At 36.2% G+C, this 17,376-nt stretch overlaps 1 protein-coding gene across 1 annotated transcript in view; it reads left to right on the forward strand.

Moving 5' to 3' along the window:
* Window positions 1–12,909, forward strand: part of TMPRSS15 (transmembrane serine protease 15) — a 57,030-nt gene extending 44,121 nt beyond the window's left edge. Inside the window, exons 22-28 of the mRNA XM_086482357.1 lie at window positions 3,095–3,190; window positions 6,667–6,716; window positions 7,177–7,351; window positions 9,536–9,717; window positions 9,963–10,058; window positions 10,978–11,117; window positions 12,754–12,909. Coding sequence (XP_086338483.1) covers window positions 3,095–3,190; window positions 6,667–6,716; window positions 7,177–7,351; window positions 9,536–9,717; window positions 9,963–10,058; window positions 10,978–11,117; window positions 12,754–12,909 — 895 coding nt within the window. The remainder of the gene's footprint in view (window positions 1–3,094; window positions 3,191–6,666; window positions 6,717–7,176; window positions 7,352–9,535; window positions 9,718–9,962; window positions 10,059–10,977; window positions 11,118–12,753) is intronic.
* The last annotated feature ends 4,467 nt before the right edge of the window (window positions 12,910–17,376 follow it).

The raw sequence follows: 17,376 nt of genomic DNA on the forward strand, positions 1-17,376 counted from the left end.
AGTACTTTTAAACCTAAATTATGTCACATTCTTATATGCTGGGTGCTTCTGCTGTTACCGATCCTACAGAATAAGATAAAATTCTCACATATATAGATATGTATAAGTCCTGTAAGCAATTCACTGTTTCTGCCTTCCATGAATCTCCCTGTAGCAGCATATTTATTAATAAATGGCACCATATTTGTTACTAAACAGATGTTTGTAATAATAGGTCTTGAGTAGGCTATCGATCATGCTCCTATACTGAATAATTACTTAGAATCATGCTTTATTAGAGAAAGAGGATAAGGTTCATCTAGGACAATTTACTTTTGCTGTTAATTGCTTATACATTGCTAGTCTCATTTACTGTTTAATTTATGAAAAGGACCGAAATGATAGAAGTCATGTAGCATATCCTGGTTATTTATGTAGCTGGGCTAGAAATTGCAATGTTCCACACAAATTCTAATAAATCATACATGAATCTTTCTGCCTCCATTTTTCAAATATGACACTGTCGCATTTGTGATATGTGCCAAACAGGAAGCAAATCTGGAGGTAGGCCTGTGTGTTCGTCTACAAAATACAGCTTAGGCAAATCATTTACAAATATTCTTAATGAGTCTGGAGTGCAAGGTGCACAAATTGATGCTCTTGAGAAACCTGAACAAGACCCTTTGCTCAGCTTGTACTTGTAACTGTGTGCATCTGTGAGAACACTTAAAATGTGAGTATTGTTAGCATTGCTTTTCCTTGAACCAACAAAATCATACATTGAGCTTTTCACCGTTCTACTGGTCTGGTGTGAAACATGCTTGTTTCTCTGGGACAGAGCCAACTGAGTCTTTACTGAATTGTACCCAGGAATGGGGGTAGACCTTGCAATTTTGCCATACCCAAAAGTCCAACAAGGACTGAGAGTTTAGGCCTTGCTCTCAACCCTGCAGTCTGTTTTCTGCACGAACTCACAAAATTCTTGAGAAGGAAATGAGTTCATTGGAATACAATGCCTTCTCTGAGATTTCCAGGTCCATTAGGTTTTCATGTTCCCACTTACGAATGGTCAGTAGTAGCTATGTGCCTAGCTCCTTGAGACCTGAGAAAATCCTGTCATTGACTGTCAGGCTCAGGTTCTCCAGTGTGCTGAGAATATATCATACAACCTGAAAGGGGTGGAAATGATCCCCCAAAATTTATGCACAAAAAAATTGTATTCTGATGGATAAATTACAATAATAGACAGTATGATCTTACTCTGCTGTAGAGCCAGTGAGAGTTGTGTGCTGGATGTAAGAAAGAACCTGGTTCTGACTGTCTTCAGGCTGTGTTTGCAGCACTGTGAACCAGAATTAGGACAGTCCTAGTAATTTGGCGATAGACTTAATTACATGTCAGTTGTCACCAAGTAATAATGTGCACTTTGACCCGAAAGCCTCAGGAGGAGTCTCAATGATTTTTTTGGATTTGTAGATCCACAGCTTCATTTACAATCAGACACTGTTAGCAAGCTTGGCTTAAACTCAATGCTTAAGAAGCTTCATTTCAAATCCAGAAAGAATAGAGAGGTTACTTTTATTTATCATTTGCAAATTTTCATATAAAGAAATTGTGTGCACACAAGCATTTAGAAAACAGCAGCTCTTCATACAAATCCACATGTGAACAAAGCTTTTTTATGCCAAAGAAAGTGCTTGCTATTTGTAATTTGCTACTCTTCTTCATTGTTTGTTTTTCTGTCAGAAAATCAGTGGATGAAACAGAAACACTGCCCTGTGTCTCAAACACAAATTAAACAAACTGCAAACATCCCACAGGCTGAGAATTAAACAATGACTTACAAAATGTGTGAACATATTTTCTTCAAACTAGAAATACGTTGTGTTTTTTTTAAACATGGAAAAGGAGTGTAGTTATCAGACAATTGCTCTTCTATCCTTACCCTGAATATTTTTTTTCACATGGTACCACATCATCTGAATCTTTCCAAACATTTGCTACTGCTTATTGTTACTGAGCACATCTGAGACAGAGGTAGAGACTGAAATCATAGTGATCCTTAGAGTATTTAGGTACATGAGGACCAATAATATCTGAAGAATTTACTGCACAGATATCTCTGTACGTCTGCATGTAAGAAACTTCTAAGACTATTCTCTAAGTTTTCTGTAAGTTTTGCCAGGTAAGCATGTTGAATGGAATAAGGGTTACTTATCACCTAGGTTAGACTCTTAAAGGCCATTTTTGTCACAACATGAAAGATTTCTAAAGGTCATTTTCATTAAATGTTTCTTGAGTATATGTTTCAAGCTGATCATACCAGTATCACAAAGTATATGATTCAGAATGGGCTATAAAGTAAATCTGGATACGGGTTGTAAACGTCAAAACAATTTATCTCACAGTAGTGAGATAGAATTCTTGGTGTTCAAAAGGCCATCGTTACAAAAAAAGTTAGTCGAGGAGTACACCCCACTTCAGAGGAACTATCTGTTCAACAGCAAACATGACACCCTTGACTTACTCCACAGTTATTTTGATTTCAACAGATCTATGAAGTGAAACTTAACTTCTAAGGAAGGTAGCATTTATTCCACTAGATTCTTCATGATACAGAACATAGTTTCATTTCTTCTCTAGGCACAGAAGTATAGTATCAATGTAATTACACCCCCTCAAAAAAGCAACACTAATATTCCAAGGTTCAGCTGTTGGTAACTTCTACCATGGGTAGAATGGGTAACTTCTACCATGTTCTATTTTGCATGTTAAGTTTTAGCTCCATATATTTAAGAAGTGGTTCTGCAAACCCTTCATTGTGGCACAGAAAAGCAGAAATTGATAATTTATTGTTACTAAAACAGTTATGTCTGTCTCCTTCAGTATTATTGTAGCATTAGAAATCTCAGAATAAGATGTAAGAGTGAAAGTAGGTGAGTCGCATTTTAATCCATGTGTGTTTTAAGCACCAAAAATCTCCTGATAAATAATCATTATTTCAGGAAAAAAATGATGCCGTTTATTCCACCAGCATAATCATTTTGCAAACATTCCTCCACTGGTGGAACACAACAAATACCTAAAAATATGCATGTGAGTCTTTTCCTTCCAGGGATGTCAATATGTCGTCAACCGTATTATTCACTGGAGATGGCCCATTTATCAACATCACCAAAGCAGCTAACCACAGCCTAATATTTACAAAAAGGTGAGTAGAGTGATGTTTCTTCCTCATACAAAGGATAACAAGGTATGGTGGTGATTGTTTATACACAACGAGCTCAAGTTTATCCGACAGGTGACATGGTTCTGCATGAGGTCTGGACTATAAGCATGTCTACGTTTTATTCTCTGTCTACTGCTGAATTCTGTGTAACATTGGGCAACTGACTCTTCCCCCTTTCACTCCTGTCCATCTACGGCAAATCTAAAAGGAGAAAGATGCTTGCTACAGATTTAGCTAGCATGCAGTACAATCTAAAGCTAAGTCTATACATTTACTGTGGAAATGATAAATACTGCTATTTTTACAAAACATTTCTTATCCAGAAATCTCTAAATTATGAATATATAATATAGTAGAAGAATTAAAATGGACTGGCATTCACACATGGTTATATAGTAGTTATAACACTGGCTTCTCTCTGTAATCAACAGAGAAAAATAAGCCCTCCAAATTGCAATCCATCAAGGTGTCTCTTGAAATATGATGAGTCGCACTCTATAATCCATTGGCTTTATTGATACAGATTTAGGAGTAAATGCGGATTGCACAGGTAAGCAACCACAGACAGATGTCTTTATTTAGACAAATTAGTCTCACTCAAAAACGACTTCCGGATTTGTCTCCACATTTAGAAGTGAATCATTAGATGACCCAAATCTCAGAATACATTTGATTATATTCTAATCTTTCTCAGTCCAAATAGCAGCTGAAGCGACTCTGAAGAGTCCTACAAACTGGTAGAGTTTCTTGTAGATTAAATAAAAATGTAACATTAGCACAGGATTATATTCTCTGGAAATTCTGGGATTTATAGTACACCCCCAAAAGGACAAAGGCTTGCTATCATCAAATAATAATAATAATAAAAAAATATATAATGACTTCAATTACTGTCTTTCTGCTTACAAGAGGGCTTATTATACACATTTTTCTGGAATCTTACCAAAAACACTGAGGCAGAAAATTACTGTCTAATTGCTAAAATGCTGAAACCATGTTGAGGGTGGCAAGAGTCCATGTTCTTTCAGGTTTCTTTTATAAATGTACCACATAGTAACGAAGCAAGAGAGAATTTTTAATTTGCTATGCTGTATTTTATCCATACTTTAAAAATATTTAAAAGATACATTTTATGTTCTAATTATACATTGTAAATCCCAAACATTTATCATTCTCACTGGTGGTGAAACTATCCTAAACTAACAGAACATCATTGCAAGCTATTTTTCTTTTTTTCTTGAGTGGATGATTAAACCATCATTGCCACAAGAGATCTTAAAGAGCAGCAATGATTTAAAGATGTCTTTTGTTAATTTCTATTAAACACTAAAAAGTGATTAAAGCAGGAGGAAATGGAGCAAGTTAATTCATCGTAGTTGTATTTCTGTTGCAGAAATGGGTAACGTCTACCATGTTTCATTTGGAAAGCTGATGGGAGTCATTTTACAGGGTGACACCATTACAGATCTGCACACTTTTTTCTGTACATATAATGAACGATAGAAAGATCACACGGATTTGATAATTAAAAAAAAACCAAAACACATTCACTAACTGATAATCAAATTATAAAACATATTTCTCACACTGTCTTTGGTCTTTATGTAAGTGTAACTACCACTGAAGCAAAGGAAGGCACATATAATAGAACTTGAAAGCCACGGTGGCAGAGACATCGAAACTGTTCTCTGATGCCCTTGGGTAATATATTTCTTGGCAGGATAGCTTTGTAACAGGGCAAAAGCCTGCCTTGAAGATATATGTGAGCAGATTCCACAGGCATAATTGCTTTTCCCAGTCCTAAGTGAAGATCATACTCACAGATGTCCCAGCTACTCCAGACTTCTGTCTGGCATGCTGCTTCACAGCTGACACTCAGAGAGGCACATAGGGTGGGCATTCAGCAGATGCAATGCCGCTGTTGCCTTTTGGATATGCCTGTGCTCACCAAGAGGCAACTGAGGACTGGTGAATTGAAGTGCAGGCAAGGAAGTGGTTTTCATACCGGGAGCTAGCTTCAGAAAGAAGAAAAAGCAGAGGCACATGAAGTAATTTCTACTAAAGCAATCAGTAGGTACCGGTGGTGGGACAAAGACCCTTGCAACATGCAATTCTGTGCTTCAATGTAAAAAACATAGGGACAAATCTGACATGTTGGATGTTAGTTTGGCTAGTTTATGCATCTACCTAAAGAAAGTGTAGGACTGGATAAAGGAGCTAATATACAGTACCACTGACCAGCCTTTTACAGCCTATGGAGAGAGCTTGGTCAACTGCCATGAAATTTTTGCAGAAGATGGTATTTGTTTCCTGTGGATTTATGCATTTCTGGTTGTCCTCCTTGTGGTTTGTCTCACTATCAAGGTAAACCCTTATGAAGTCAATACAGATTTGAATACAAATTACAAAATTTGATTTTCACTTTTTAAAATACAGCTTTAAAATTATGCATCTGTCTTGAAGTGGAAAATGGCTCCATGAGACTATTCAGGACTGGAGGCATATCTCATTGTTATCCCCTCTGTAGTGAAGATTTAACTGGGGAGGTGACAGAAGGTTACAGTTCTCACTTGCTCTTCCTGCACCACTATGTCATTGCGAAAACGCTGGGTTATGTCATGCATTATTTCCCTCACAACAGATATCAAATTTTAGAGCAAACATAGTGAGGGACACATAATACCATATCACATTTAAAGTATCCTTCTCTTTTTCTATTCAAAAATGATGTAGAAATGCATACTGTAAAGTAGCCATTGGCAGACTTTTTTTTTTCCCTCTGATATATTTCTGTGTACCAGATATAAATTGCTAGCACACACACTGTCCCAAGTGTTCAGATTCATTACAAGCTATGAAGATAATCTTAAAACCTCTGGGTATCAGGAACGCTTGAGTAGTTTTGATCTGTGGTCTTGATCTCGTCAGACTCTGGCTTTATATCTCTGCTAAATAATTCCTAACCCTGTATATGCAGCTATATATTTTACGGTGCATTATAATCTTAGTGAAAAGGTACAGTGATATCAAACTAACCTCTTAAATTCTTTGGTCACACTGATCTCTAGTGGTAAGGTATTGATAACATCTCAAAAGATAGAAAAAATACCATACAGAGTTACAATTTTACTGAGAATCTGTCACAGACAGATGACTCATTCCCTAAAACACAAGGGGAGTCTACTTTTATTTCCATGACATATGCCAAATAAATCTCCATTGAAGAGGAATATGTACATTTAATTATATATCATAATGTTTATCTATAATTAAAATATAATTAAAACATGTAGGACAAAATATTGTATTCAACAGTTTGATACTGATAAACTATATACAAGTATAAAAATGCTTATATACATTAATAAAGACATGTATGTGTATGTATGTGTATTTGACAGTCATTTAGTGTTACCTGGTGTGCAGATACTTGTGATTTAATCGCACTTTCATTCTAGAGAACACTGTTTGAACAACCTGGTGGTTCATCTGCAATGTAACATTAAACGTAAGTACACATACCCTGGGAATATTTCACACAGAAATCAAATTGTTCAGTCCATAAAGCCTAATGTTTATAGTTTGAATTGAAAGGTTAGGGAATGGACTATAAAAGCTATACTCATAATAATATAAACACAGGAAAATTTACAGTCTTCACTTGTTTTCAGAGTTAAGTATACACTAGAGATGAGTCTATACTGAAAACACATATATAAAAAATCCAGGAGGTCTGAGGAAACATCTAAATCCAAGTTATAAAGTTGCATCTTGATTTCAGCTATAAAATACCAAACTTTTTTTCCACAGTGACATTATTTTTGAATAGCAGTTCAGATACTCCAAAGCCTATTTTTCCAACAATGTTAGCTAGTCTAATGAAACATACTGTATCCCTCTAAAAATCCACAAATGTTTCTTTTTCCCTTTTTTCACCTTTTTCTTTTTTTTTTTTTTTTTAATTTTAGCTTGTGGAAAACACCTGGTAACTCAGAAGAATGGAACAAGGATTGTAGGTGGAAGTGATGCCAGAAGAGAGGCTTGGCCTTGGATAGTTTCACTCCATTTTAATTTCAGACCTATTTGTGGAGCTTCCCTTGTCAGTGATGAATGGCTGGTGACAGCAGCACACTGTGTATATGGGTAATGTTCATTGCTCTTCAAAGCTAACACATTCTGATACTTCCACAACATGCAAGTATCCAAATGGTGGATAGTCATTGGTAAAGCTGGGTTGAAGTATGACCTAAGCCACCAGTCAGTCCTGTATAGAGCAGAACACACTTTGGAAGGATCACACTGAAATCACTGGGGAGCAGCACTTTTTAGAGGGTTTCTAGATGTTTACTTTAGAATTAATTTAATATAAATTCACAAGTGCCTCTTTCTCTCCACTGGCTCCAGGGCATCTTTCCAACTGCCTAAGATGGTCATATGAAAACCACGCCACGTCTTTTCTTTTTGATTTTAATGATGACAAAATACTTGTTTTATGTGCAGGTTCACTGAGGCATCAGATTATGAATAATTTGTGACACTGATATAAAACATTAACAACTAGCTCATTGTTTAATTACTGTGTTCTGAATCACTTGTGGGCTCAGCTTAGGGCTCCTTTACTTTCTGGTAAACCCTCAGACCTTACTTTAAAGAAGAGAATCGTGGAAACTAAGCAGCATTTTCTGAACAATGAAGAATTGCACTTTAAATATATGATATTAATACAGAGCATTTGCACTTAACCCATAATTAATGTGGGCCTCCATTAATTAGTTGAATCTCTGCCAGTGGTATAAAGGATGACATCATACCTCATGAAGGTAAACTCAGTGTTGCCTGTTCCTCCTGTATATTATCATACATTGATCAAGATTTACTGTGCCTCATTAGAATGGACCTTGATTTATATGCATTGATTAGGCAATATTGGATATTCTCTAGACGGTGTTATTTGTACCATTCTAAGAAATTATGCGTATTTAAATATTTTCTAGGGTTTGCTTCCATAAAATCTATAACAAAAACAAGTGCTGTAGAAGACACCTGGAAACTGGAATGGCAAAAAAAAGAAACATTAATATTCAAAATTACAGTAGAGACAGGACAAAAGGAAATGCTTTTAAACTGAAGGAGCATAGGTTTAGACTAGATCTTAGGAAGAATTTCTTCAGTACGAGGGTGGTGAGACTCTGGAATAGACTGCCCAGGGAGGTTGTGGATGCCTCCTCCCTGAGACGTTCAAGGCCAGGTTAGATGAGGCCTTGAGCAACCTGGTCTAGTTGAGAGGTGCCCCTGCCCATGGCAGGGGGGTTGGATTAGATGATCTCTAAGGTCCCTTCCTACCTAAGCCATTCTATGATTCTATGATTATAAACAGCTAAGTAGTAAGGAAGTGGAGACTATGCCAATACATTAATGACAGGAGTTATATTCCACACAAAGACTGAAATGAGAAGGATCAAGCCCTCTTAGTTTTCACACAATAAAGCCACACCTGTCTTGGTACTTCTTTTTCACTTACATCACCTTTCTATTTTCACTTAAATCTCATTTTATCATCTCAACTTCGCTGGAATTTTCCTAAGTGGGATCTTGCAATTTCACATCTCAGTTCTGAACATTTAACTTAAACGCTTTCAGTTCAGAACAAGACAACCTCTTGAAGTCCAACCAAAAGATCAACAGAAACCAGTTCAGTAAAACAATCAGGCTGAAAACATATTTTTGAAACTATGAACTGGTTGATTAAAAAACAGTAAATAATTAAGTTATCCCATTTAAACACAGCCACAAACCAGCCCACATAGTTCAGCAAAAAATGCAGATTATGCCATATTTTGTCTTAGCATCTTTTTTTTTCGATTTAGATTAAAACAATAAGAGACCAGTTTTCTGAGTTTATGAGCTGCAGCATTTCCAATGACATTTTAGACCTATTATTCTTCAGATATTCCATAATAATTTTCTAACTAGGACCAATATTAATTGCCCAGTGGGCAGTCAGCAGTATTCTTCACAGTGTTTAAAATGCCATAGTAATTTAGTTAATGTATTTTCCTTCTCTGCACTACTGTCTGATTAATTCTTTATAAATAATGCATTACAAGCTTAACATAAAAAAATCAACCATATATTTCTACAATGTGGATGTTTAAGATAGTATTATTACCACTAAACTGTAAACACATCTGCTACATTCTACTTATTTTGACAAAATGTGCAAATGCTAGGAATTATCATGAGGTTAAAGATTATGATTTTACCTAACACGTTTTTCAAAACTTTCATTAATCACTCATAATTATGAATATTCTTTGCAACTTCTAGGAGGCAATTAAAACTATCTCAATGGAAAGCAGTTCTTGGCATGTATGACCAATCAGATATGACAAATCCTTCAATAGTGGTTCAAAACATCAATCGAATAATTATAAATCCTCATTACATGAAGCGTACAAAAGATAGCGATATTGCTCTCATGCACCTTCAATACAAAGTGCAATATACAGGTGAGTTGTTATTTTTCCATGAAACATTTACTCTGTTATGCAAAACTCTAACTGTGCTAAGCATATGAGGGTGATGGGATGGCTGTACATTTTTTACAACCAAATCATTCCAGAGTCAGTGCAGTATTTCCTGGATATCATGCACCAAAAATGGGTTTGAATTAATGAATATTTTCTTACGTGACTCCATAAAAACCTGAATACAGGGAAGAGGTCAAAACTGATTGCTTGTTTCTCATTCACAGATTACATACAACCTATCTGCTTACCGGAAAAAAATCAACAGTTTTTACCAGGAATTAAGTGCTCTGTTGCTGGATGGGGTGATATTATGACTGGAGGTGGGTCATCTGCTTGGAAAATTATGACAGACATGAAGCTGTGAGGGAAAGCTTGCTCCTGAATCCACAGCAGTTGTTAAGGTCAAATAGTTTAGAGAGGTACTCCTCCATATGAAAATTTGGGAACTAACCCCCTCCACTGTTCCTCCTCTAAAGCAAAGTAACAGAGATATAACTTATTTATTAGAGGAAAATATACATATCTAAGACCATTAAATTATGGAAAAACCTTATTATGTTATAGCTATGATGACTACTTTTCTCAATGTGAAATATGTACATCTTACTTCCAGATATTGGCTGGGGGAGGAGGAAGATTAGTCTTTTTGACAATGTGCAGATGATTTCCCCCAGAAGTCAAGCATACTGACTGTAGTGTGAAATGTATGTTCTGTTTGTATATCATATGCTCCAGATCTGGGGTCTCTGTGAAATAATAACATGCCATTTCACTTCCATAGTTGCTTGTATGCACTTGTGTCTACATTTTCAGAATAAAATTGCTTTTAAAATTTTGGGTAGGAATTTGTAAAATAAATTTTTATAAAAACTTGAAATACTCAAATATTTACATAATTAACAGTGAGGAACACTGGACAATCCAAACTCCTAAGCCCTTAATTATCCCTTAGATCTCCCCACGGTGAGTTCATAGTCATTGATTTTAGTAATCTTGATTTAATTATAACCAAATTCAGCACCATTAGACAAATGAAAGACAGGATTCAGTTAATGAGCACCATTTAATCAGCGACTGTGTGACAGGGGTATAAGCCTGAATATAGTACAGCAGTGAGGCAGGTCCTCCTGCTGCTCAGTATCATGCCCAGCACGCTGGAACAAGAACAAAACCATCAGTGTTTGGAGCAGCATGTATATATTTATTACAGCAGGTAAACGTACCTTGTATTTTCATCAGGTCCCCCTTCAAATATATTGCAAGAAGCAGAGGTCCCTCTCATCTCGAATGAAAAATGTGAAAAACAGATGCCAGAATATATTATTACTGAGAATATGATCTGTGCGGGATATGACAAAGGAGAAATAGATTCCTGTCGGGTAAATACAAGCAACTCATTTTCACTGCTAGCATATACTACATCTGATTACTGAATAAAATGCTCCCTGATCCTCCAGTCATTAAAACCAGGACACTCACTGTCCATAAACATAATTTCTACTCACATTTGCCCATTTAATACTTCATCAGGATACAAGTTGAAAAGATAAAAATCTATTTTGTATTATCTTAACATAAACAAGCATGGAGGAAGATAAATATGAAGACTGGAAATTTTCTGCACTAAGCTTTGACTAATCACTGCTGAGTAATTCCATGAAGGAAAGAGGGAGGAATGTTTTCCACGAAGGAAAGAGGGATATGCTTAGGGAAAAGAAAGAGTGCAATGATGCTTTTCCCCAGAATCTGTAGACTCTGAAGGCTTTTTGTAAGTGGACGCCACGGTATTTTGGAGAGGCTGCCTTTCCGCATTGATCTCATGTGCTGCTTCCTGGGGATCTAGTTTTTATCCATCACAGCTCTGCTCATAAAGCACTGATTCTCTTTGAGCATGTAGTCAAGAGTTGGCTGTCATAATTTTTTCTTTCAGCACTATGGAGTCTATAGCATAGAGACTGGCTGGTTCTCCTCAAGCCTGATGAGGAGCACTCATGTAATTGCTTGTGCCTTGCCCTCACAACCTAAGCTTTCATCAGGTGCAAGGACTTTGGCTAGCTTGGCTAGGAGGATGCAAGCCTAATCGCACTTGCCATTCCTTCAGCCTCTATGACTTTCCTCTTTCCTTTTTGCCTTCTGAACCTCACACTGAAAAAAAAAAAAGCAGTGTAGCACCACAGGCTGCTACAGAGTACAAGTGACCAGTGTTGTGATCAATGACCGTTCAACCATAAGCAAAGATGAACAAGTGAGTCCTGATAGTGCTTCAGCCTTTAGGCTGCTGTCACAGCCTCTGAACATTTGCGGATGCCCTAGATTTATGGGCAGAAGTATTTTAATGGCCAAGTCCTTGCAGAACTCTCCCATAAAGGGCCGCGAGAAGACAAAAATAATATACGTTCAATTAACTCGATAGACAATAAAACCTAGTCATTGTTTTCTTTCTCATGGAAACAAGAAACTCACGGCTGACTCATCCCTCACTCAGGTTGTGGGATAAACCAAATTTGGTCTCCCACACTCTAGTGCAATGCTACATCTGCTAAGCTATTGAGAAGAAGGTGTGAGAAAAGGACAACTCTTCTGGCAATCTTGCCATCATTTTCTCTAAATTTGAAATTGCAGAAACTCTGGTGTGACTGAAAATAGAACTGCATTTTGGCTGAATAGATTCAACTGAAAAATAATCCTACACATTTACTCAGGCTTTGTGAAAGATGAAGGCCTAAACATAAGCTCAATAAGCAAAAAAAAAAAATCATTTGAAACCCAGTCCTGTATTGAAAGACTCATGAGAGCTTAAGATCACATCCTTTAAAAAAAAAAAAGAGAAAAAAGGAAATAGATTATGTCAAGAATTTTTACACATGGAAGAATTCACATTGATCTCCCTTGTGGTACCCAAGACATAAGAATACAATGTCTATGATCAAGGATCAACAGAAACAAAATATAATAAACAGGCTTTGCTCCAGAGTTGACAATGTTCACTTTTAACTTTTGAATTTCATATTGTAGGGAGATTCAGGGGGCCCTCTGACATCTGAAGATGGTAACAAGTGGTTTTTGGTTGGTGTAACATCATTTGGCCATGGGTGTGCACTTCCCAAACGACCAGGAGTGTACGCACGAGTCACCATGTTCGTGGACTGGATGCAAAAAATCATCTATTAGCTTGATATTTTTTAATGACAGAAATAGAATTTAAAGGTTGAAAGCAAGCCATTGTACAATGATGTAAACCAGACTGGCATTTCAACCTCACAGTTATAGAAACTGAATAAATATTTACATTTTGGGGAGGAAAATATTAATAATTGAGAACTCCATTACCAATTGAGAGCAATATTTCAAAATAGATGCTGTGCTTATGTTAATAAACAGTTTTATCATTTTACTTTTTCTTTTAACTGAGACCTTGGGGAAAGTTTCTTTGAACACCAGTGCATTAAATGCACAGCAGAGGGATTTGCAAAGCATGGGCAGTAAAAAAAAAAGCTTGCAAACTGCAAATGTTTTATTGAAAAATCATCTAAATTATTGACCTCAGGCCAAACATTACCTGGTTTTATGTTTTTACACTGTATTTTTCAACATGCATTTTCATTTCAATGCATAGTCAACTCTTCTCAGTAATCTCACCACATATCTGTTCAAACTGCGCTTATGGGAGTTCTTCAGTCTTGTCTATTACAAAAAGCTCTGGAATGAGGTTTATTGATTGTGCACAAAGGCTGATCATGTATCATGCTGCTTTCTAATGAATAAACTGAATGTAAGCCAAAAGTTCTCTCTCATGTAATTCATTTGGAATTAATAGAGTTAAATAAGAATCAAATACAGCTTTTTAGTTTTCTTTTTAGGCAAGTGTTTTGGCAATTATTCAAGCAATTATAGATACGTGCTTGTGTATGTCCAAGCACAGACACATAATATTGCAACTTCCTATCATAAAAAAGCAATGTTTTTTAAAAAAACCCCTGACAATAATGAGTATCAGCTATTCCTGGTGAATAAAAAGTAGTTGGGTTCCTTTAATATATTATATGCTTTTTCTGTACTGGTGCCTTATTACCGATTTTGTGCTTTGTATAAAAACTACAGCCCATTACAGCATTATAAAGGGGAAACAACATGAAGGAAAAAAGGGGGTTTAATCTCCTTGAGCTCTTTTCTAAATAGGTTTCTATTAAAATATCTACTTGTTGAGATACCTTAAATTCAATGGTGCCTTAATGTTAATGCAGCACATCGTATTTCCTTTATTTCTGTTTTCAAACTAGTGTAGGAATTTAATATATTTTTAATTCCAAAGTACTGCATGAAAATATAAAACGCATTCTAACTTACAGTGTATGTTTATCTACACATATACACACAGATATACAATTTTTGTAAGGAGCTCCCACACTTGGTGCTTGTAACACTAAATGCAGCTATGAAGGGCTCAAAATATAAGGCCAGCTTATAAACACAGGTCAGCAGTCACTGAAGGACTAGGTCCAGACCAAAATACTTAGCTTTATCAATACATCTGTGACCACAACACCGACAGATGTCATTAAGCCAGAAAGAAGACACTTTTTCATATAAACTACAGTTTTTAACATTAAAATGTTAAAGTTGCAAATCCTGTCTTTCATAGTGGACTGCTATTTCTCCTGTCACTCTCCTTCACTTGAAAACAGCCACTGAAAATAAAGTGCACTCTGCTATCAGTATAAATTGATTCGGAAGAAGCAATTACATTAAAATGCTTAATTAAAATGTGACATGATTTCTGCATTATTTACCATATATCACTATTGTAAATTGTGTTTCAGTTTGTTAATGAAATACAGGAGCCAACTCAAAGCAGATCCAGTCACTAGAAATTGTGCTTCCCAGAAATACAGTAATATACTTTTATTTATGCGTATTTTTTGCTTCCCAAAATGCAAAGCATAGATATATTTTGAGGTTTACATTAATAAACCATCCCATCAGACTAAAAAAAATCCTGTTATAAACTCTGGTATAGAAACATATATGTAATATCGATTAGTATAGTTGAAAATAAACATTTCCACTAATTTATGTCTAGATAAAAATAACATAACCTTAGTCATCCACATTCTAGCCTTCATTCAGCATCCATTGCTTCAGTTGTCTGCATATTAACCTGTGGAGAAACCAGCTGTTACTATGTTAAAACATATGGGCAGAAAATAATGGATTATTTTCAGTTGAGTCACAGTCCCAAGATGCTTTGAAATAGAGGGTGGAAGCTTGATGCTGATTGACACTTGCTTGCACCCAAAACGTTAAAAGATTAAAGAAGGAAACAAGAGCTTTTTCTCCCAGATGCTTTTTGCTTGCAAAAGGCCAAGATAACTACCAGGAAAAAAAAAGTTATATTCCCTGGGGAAAACCGTGGAAGTACAAAGTTTTTTAAACTGACAAACTGAGGCCCTGCCATCCATCTGAGCACTAGCCAAGGTTTACTGTTGATTCTTCAGCTCCTTGCCTCACCCACTGCTGTCATTTAGAAGAGATTTAGAGAGGCAGTGAGCAGAAGGGAATCTGGTCACTGTGAGGGGACCTCACAGCTTTACAGAAAAGCCAAAAAGCTTATTCAAAGTGGCTCTAGTTGATGAAATCTGTCACCTGAAACTGGAAATCATTTTCCTTTCTCCATTCTGCAGATTTTAATGTGAATATGAAGGACAGAGGAGGTTGGGGAGTTTTGTTGGTGGGTTTTGTGGGTGGGTTTTTTCGTTTGGGTTTTTTGTTTGCTTTTCTTTGTAAATAGCAATTCTGTTGCCACTAATGGACCATGTCATGTAAATACCTGTTGTTTTTCTGTATTCTTTAAGCCCAAAGAAAATACAAAGGAAATATCAGCATAAAGTCCCATTTCTAGGTATTCTCTCTGTAAGTATGCATCACACCTATCTCTCCCCTTTTCCTCTTTTACTTACTCCTGTGTCCATTTTGTGTGTGGAAATAAGGGAAATAAAGACAAAAGAATCTGTGTTTGTATGGGATTTGTATTTTTTACATGGGAAAGAATCACCAGCTTAAAGGTGGGAGTCATAAGACTGTAAGTTTGATCTGTGCACCATTCGCAGACTTCTACATAGGATTCTTAAGTTCATTGAGATTTTACCTAGTATCTAGGAACACCATCCTAAGCAAAGGAAATGGCAGGAAACTATTTCCTTCCCCTAAGCAGGTGATAAGGTATGGAAATATTTTGTCCCAGTAACCAATATTTCTTATTTACTTATAGAATCTGAGTACATACCACCTCCCATTCTTCTTTCACTCAGAGCTTAAGATCGGTCCATGTTTATAACTGCCCAGCAATTGCTTTCACTCGTCAAGAAAGACATCTGAAAGTATTTTCATTCTCCTAATTGCTACATGGAAATACCTTCTGCTGCATTAATCATACTATCAATTCCTACATCTTTACATGTCCTTTGGAAGCACAAAATTTGAATATGAATAGTTAATCCTTTAATTTAAGGGAGTTAATCCTTCAAGACCATAAAAAAGAACTAAGTCCTTTTTACCACAATTGTTCCCAAGAAAGAGGAATCTCTTACCCTCAGTTAAGCAATACTTAAGTCAGGAGAAAACAATTCTGGTCTTGGTGATCATTCAGGGTCATAGCATTTTCTCTCTGTTTACAATTACTACAAAGGAAATTGAAGTAAAGGATTGACCAAAGAAAGAAGTGGTGACTGATGCGAAAAACTACATAACATTTTAAGTAGGAGTAGCAATACTTAATGTGAACTACCGAAGAAGGCTTCTTCAAAGAGGAAGTAAAAACATGGCACAACAGCAACTTCAAGATGCTTCCAAAAGTGCTTCAGCAATAGCATTGAACAATTAGTTTTAGTGGAATTGAACTTTTAAATGTTTTTTCTTTACTCAGAAAAATTGATACACATTTGTCTCCAGACTCAGAGCTGTGGTCAACATCAGCTAACACAGCATAGGCAACTCGAAGAGTAATACAGTTTTGCTTCTGTCCCTTCTCCCCAGATTCCAGACAGCCATAGTTTTGAACCTGTGTTAGTGTAAAGCCAACTAGCTTGAACTTGTGCTCTTGAACTCTTGCTGTAACTGCAGCAAAACCCCTTAACTTTCTGCTACAGCACCAGCCTGTCACCAATAAACCAGCCAGAGTGCTATTGCTACCACTCCAAGATCTGTTCCTAATGACTGGTAAAACTATTCTTATGGCACAGAAAGTTCTTAAGGAACCAAAGAGAACGGACATTAATGATGTTAACAACAACTCTAAAAGACAACTTTAAATGTATCAGGGTATCCCTACATCTGTCTATCAATTAACATAATTAACACTTTTCCAGCTAATAGTCTGAGTAACATTGGGATCAATCTATTAGGGCCACTTCCAAGAAAAGCCATTTGTCATCTTCTTGATCCAACATTACACTATGGTCTTTATTGCCTTTTTTACATAATTTAATTAAACATGTAATTATCATCTTAAACTTTTTCCCATTGTGATATTTCCCCCCCCCCTCACAAAAAGTAAAAAATATTTTACTTAAATAACTACTAATGGCTGCCTTCAAAGGATACCTCATTAATGAGGCATCACTTGCCAAGTTATTTATGTTG

This window comes from Leptosomus discolor, chromosome 1 (assembly GCF_034619465.1).
Source record: "Leptosomus discolor isolate bLepDis1 chromosome 1, bLepDis1.hap2, whole genome shotgun sequence".
NCBI classification, from domain to species: domain Eukaryota; kingdom Metazoa; phylum Chordata; class Aves; order Leptosomiformes; family Leptosomidae; genus Leptosomus; species Leptosomus discolor.